A 5,615-nucleotide genomic window follows, 5' to 3' on the forward strand; every position below is an offset into this window, starting at 1 on the left:
TTATACAAGACGCATATACAGATTTTTTTCTAGATGTAAGAATTCTTTATCTTATGTAAGAAACGAAAATTGTATCAATTAAATCTCTGCTACGTATTTGCAATCATTTGAGATATTCGAATTAAACATGATCGATGTAGCAATGTAAAAATCTTCGCTATCTGTGTAGTGAGGATATTTACAAAGAAAATTGAAAATTGAAATCTGTCATTATATATTAGTTGCTATGATGTATATAGCGACGTGGCGATCAAGAAATAGGCTAAAAAAAGAATTCATAGTATAATGTGTATATGTATAAAGAGCGATGGATGCCTACTGTTTATACATATTCTTCAGAATATGTATATCGCACATTTGACTGGCTAAGTTGTACACATGTAATTATACAAAATTAAATATATCTTACGCATTGTACGAATGAAATCATTTATTTCTCGTATCTTATTTTAAGAATAATGTACGTGTAAACGTTAAAATATCACATATAAAATTCTTTTATCTCTTTATCACATAATTGGTTTTCGTCATTCTCTAAGTAAACTTATCCAGTTAATATAATTTCTCGGGCCCACAATAATCTTATATCAATCATTGAGGCATTTTTTATCTCTATCGAATTAAGTGTTAAAAGTTCGTTAATAAAATAATATTTATTGCTAAACTGTACTCATTAATTACATTCACCTGTACATAAAACAAAAATACAAACTGTTCGGTTTGGTATCAATAACTAGGAATCGTAAAATTACTGAATACCAGATATTTGAAAAGAATGTGACATTGTAATATCCGAATATCTAATATCCGGTCGGATATTCAGTAGGACAATTATCCGGTTGAATATCGGATATTTTCCCGAAAATCCAATACAAATTTTCTTTGAAAATTTAAAAAAAAAAGGAGAAACGAGAAAAATAATGATAATAATTGATCGGCTGTGGAACAGAGTTGCTTACAATAGTTTCAACATTGCTTAGTAATAAAAATTTAATATTAATAAATTTTTCATAATAACATTGCAGCATTTTCCGGTGACAATCTACTACGATTATGGCATAAATTAATTTTTTTGTGCTGAAATCTTTCAGAATACACGGAAGACGGTGGAGCACTATTAAAACTAAAGTTTTCAGATTAGAATATTTTTTTTATCAGCGAATATTTACTCTTCAAATGATTCCATAAAGGTTTAGTAGAAAATAATCGATGTATTTTCCCTTTTACAATTTTCTTTTTTGATGTAGAATGCAAAGAGGACATTCATCTTTTTTCCATCATCACTACATATTTTTAGAAAATTCCATACGTCGAATTTTCCTTATCACATTATAGCAGTCTTTAGATTTGTTCTTTTTAACATAAACACGTTATCATTGCATTATTATTCGCGTTATTACTGCATCATTCTATATCCTATTGTTGTTTTATATCTAATAAATGATAAAAATAAAATGATAATAAAAGCTGATGTCGTTGATACCATGCTTCTCAAATGCAGTCTTAATTTCTTACGCATCTTTTTTCTTTATATTCCCAACGTAAAAAGAAAAAAAAAAGAAAAATGAACTGTGCAAAAAGTTCAGCTGAAAAGAATAAATCCCAGCACTAAATAAGACCCACTTTTAAATTTATTACTTTAAAACGCGCAATATTTACGCTTACAATATATGCTTAAAAGATATATCATAGGAAGTAGATAAAAAGAGATTAAAGAACTGGATTCGATAGCAATAGATTTGTTATTAACTTAACAAAAACTTGTGTGTACGAACCATTTTTATAACAATTTGCTGTAAAGTTTATCAGTATATTGTTTCATAATTTATTACATCATAATTCTTCAATTATTATTTAATTTCTTATAAAAAATAAATAAATCAATTTTTTGAAGTATGAGTATTTTTTTAAGCAATGTACTTGTAAATAAGGCCCACTTATGTGATTATTATTATGGCTATTGTTATTTGTGGGACTTATGCCAGATAATAACAATTTTCAATGCTGCTATCTTTTAAAAAGTTAAAATTGCATTCAAATTACTAGAAATTTCCAAAAATTAGAGTTAATTACAAACAAAATTAAAGATAATTATAATATTTGAGAGTAGAGTAAGTTCTAATTCTGCCCTTATTGAGATATGATAATCTCGGTCCCTCGCAATTTGCCGGTTCGTATAAAATAGCTACGGTAGTGTCACTGCTCTTAGCGTCGAGACACTACCAGTATCTCCAGAAAAATTCCTTTTTTATGATCAACAATCACTTTAAAATTGATTTAGAATGATAACGTTAATTTTCTTTATTATTTTTAATTTATTTTTTATTTGGGCCTTATTATATATATATGCAAGTAACAAGGCCAATGTCAGAGTTAAAAAAAATGTTTTCGTTCATTTACAAATATTCTATATAAACAGTATATTTTATTTTTGTGAGTAAAAATAAAACAAAGATTTAATTTTCACTTAATTTATTTCAATATATATATATATATATACATATATATATTGCCAAATACTAATGATATTCAATTATTCGACTGGATTGTAAAAAAATATCGAAGAATACCGAATATCGGATCTTTGTCGAATCCGGTGCATCAACATGTCCAAATCTACATGTTAAGTGAACTGTGACAGAATAATTTTTTTGTAGATTGAAGCAGTTGAAATATGTATAATACTGTTTAATAGTTCAATCTCACATAGTTTTCAAAAAGTTTTTTTATTTCAAAACTTTTGATATCAAACTAATTAAGTTTATAAGTTAAAACGAGAAATGGGTAGATGAAAATTATACTATTTCCACTGCTGTATAATGATATCTCGCTTTTGCACCATATAATCGATTTCTTTCAAATACAAAATCACTCGTAAATCATCGTAGCTAAAGCCAGCTTTTTCCTGCAATTTTCTGAAGCGTCTCGTTTCTATCGCATGTATAATATCCGAAGAATTTTCGTAGCGATCGTTCGTATTATCGTGAAGGAAGCATATATTTAAAAACTTGGATTCCTCCTTATGGGAAATACTATCATTATGATGAAATGGATTTTCGATCGTCATGTTAGAATTGCCATCTTGGATGGCATGTGTGAAATATTGTATAAACTCTACGCTGTTATCGGCAATATGATTACGAATAACATCTAATAAAAATCGTTGGTATACTATTTCTTCTTGTTGCAATCGACGCGAGGCGGTACCGATACATTTGCGGAATACATGTGTTTGCAACAATGTCGACATAATCTCGCGTATTTCGGCGATCTCGTCCTTCAGCAGAATCAAACAACATCGCATAACTATTAATTTATTACCATCCTGCAGCTGTGCGAAACGATGCAAAATGAGTTCGAGGTATCCTGCCGCCATCAATCGCACGGACTGCTTCTCATCTATACATATATCGGACATGTGCAATAGTACTTCATTTATTAGCGTTTCGCGTTTAGAAAATACTAAGATCAATGAATTCTTCACGCGAGCTATGTTCGAATTCGCTACAGCTATCTCTATCTCATTAAACTTTTCTATTAGCTCATCAAATTCCAATTTGTTAGTCTTCAAAGAATGTCTTATAGTTCTCAATGTAAATGTTATTATTTCATCGAGAAGTAACTGATGATAATTGCTTCTTATCGATGTCAAATACTTGAGTATAAATCCCAACAAAGGAGTGCAATGCGACAGACTTTTTAAAAATTCGATGCCTTGTTCGGTGCAACTCGAGTTCAGAATATTGCGTATCGCTGTTTGTTCGAAATCATCAAATTTTGATCCAAATGTTTTAAAATATGCCACGAGTAACTGCTCACAATATCCAACGAATTGAAAAAATCCTGGTTGGATTTTCTGCGACGATACTATACATTCAGTTATTGGTAAATTGTAATGGAAAGATAATGTATCTGTGAAGTGCGTATGAGAAGATGCTTCCTGTAGAAATAATGTTTCCAAAATATAGCACGGTTGTGCAACTTTTTTATGTACGCGCATATTATTCCACGTCTCTATTATGTTGAAGTATCGACTATTTCCTAGATTTCCAGTCCAATAGACTTTGCCATAGTCTTCTTTTATCTCGTGTACGAGATTACGTGTATCGTGAATAAACTTTTCTCTTAAATATTTGCAAGTTAATAAGCATCCGTGCGACATATTATTGTCATGATTTGAAAGAATCTTCTGTCTGATCGCTTTTATCTCCGAATTGGTTTTGTTGAAAGGTGTGAGAGCCGTATACGCTTTCGCAGCTAATTGTCTGACGTGTATCATTGGATTACCGAGAAAAATGAGCAACAAATGTTTGAACTTTGTTGCGAATATCCTCGCAGGATAATCGACAAGATCGCAGCCGCTCGTTGACAGCTTTGACAACACTATGAGCGTGTGTACGACGCTAGAATAGGATCGCAACGCCGTGTTTGAAGTTCCGCGTATTTTCGAGACATCTCGAAGTTGTGCCCACATATGATTCGTTAACATCGGATAGTGTGTGACGAAGTGATTAACAGAGTAACCATCGCCAAAATCGAATGTCTCATCACCTTTCCTAGTGCACTGTCCCACCAATCTCGGCACCACTGCGCCATACAATTGCAAACTCGCATTCCTGTACAAATTTATAATGCATTTTATAATGAAAACAAATGAATCAAAAGAAATATTTTAAAAAATATCCAAAATATAATGGATAAACATTAAATCAACAAAATAATGTCGCGTTACCTTACAGTCCAAATATCGGATTCCATGTATTTGAAACACGTTAAACAAATGTCCTCCATATATGGAATTAATTGCGCGTGAATTTCTTTGTCAGCTACTAACGCACGCAGGAAATGCAGGCGTTTCGCCCATGGTGAATCTTCTCCAGTTTCGACCTTTCTAACAGTTGTCATTGAGACATTTTTCAACGAGTGCAATAATGTTTCTACTGCAAAATGCACTGTAGGCCGATTGTTCCGATTATCACTAACGACTAATTTGTGAAACATGATTGATAATCCAGCACCTCGTCGTGTTAAATGCAACGATTTTTTCGTATCTTCTTCTAACAAACACGTCAGATATATTTTTGGTAACTCAGAATACTTATCTTCATTATATAAACATCTAAAATAATTTTTTATTTAAATATAATTGTTTGGAATCATAACAATTATTATAAGAAATAATTTAATTAAATTAATTATTGCATTATTACTATAAATTTATTATTTTTGTCTCACATCAAATGGTTGTCACTATATAACACTCATTACATTAATTTATGCATTAACTTATTTATATATTTATAAAATATATATATTATAAATATATATTACAAATATATATTATTTATATAATAATACATATATATCTTGTATTAAATAAAGTTTTATTGATAATTACTTGGATAAATTTGCAACGGTTACACCAGCACATTCTACTACGCCTTTATGGCGACACTTCAGTAGCACCATAACGATAATATCTATGGAACGTTTTACATGTGTATTGGATTGTATCAACATTCCAATTTCACTAGCGATCTCACATGATGTCTATGTAAAAATTTTATTCGTTTAATTAATTGTAACAATTGTGTGTATATATATATATATATATA

At 30.3% G+C, this 5,615-nt stretch overlaps 1 protein-coding gene across 1 annotated transcript in view; it reads right to left on the bottom strand.

Annotated features, from left to right (window-relative positions):
• Positions 1–2,800: 2,800 nt before the first annotated feature.
• The window catches only part of LOC108689361, a 7,729-nt gene continuing 4,914 nt past the window's right edge, over positions 2,801–5,615 (bottom strand). Inside the window, exons 6-8 of the mRNA XM_018196094.1 lie at positions 5,399–5,550; positions 4,733–5,119; positions 2,801–4,616 (exon numbers count right to left, since the gene is read on the bottom strand). Coding sequence (XP_018051583.1) covers positions 2,801–4,616; positions 4,733–5,119; positions 5,399–5,550 — 2,355 coding nt within the window. The remainder of the gene's footprint in view (positions 4,617–4,732; positions 5,120–5,398; positions 5,551–5,615) is intronic.

Source organism: Atta colombica, unplaced genomic scaffold, assembly GCF_001594045.1.
Source record: "Atta colombica isolate Treedump-2 unplaced genomic scaffold, Acol1.0 scaffold27, whole genome shotgun sequence".
Taxonomy (NCBI): domain Eukaryota; kingdom Metazoa; phylum Arthropoda; class Insecta; order Hymenoptera; family Formicidae; genus Atta; species Atta colombica.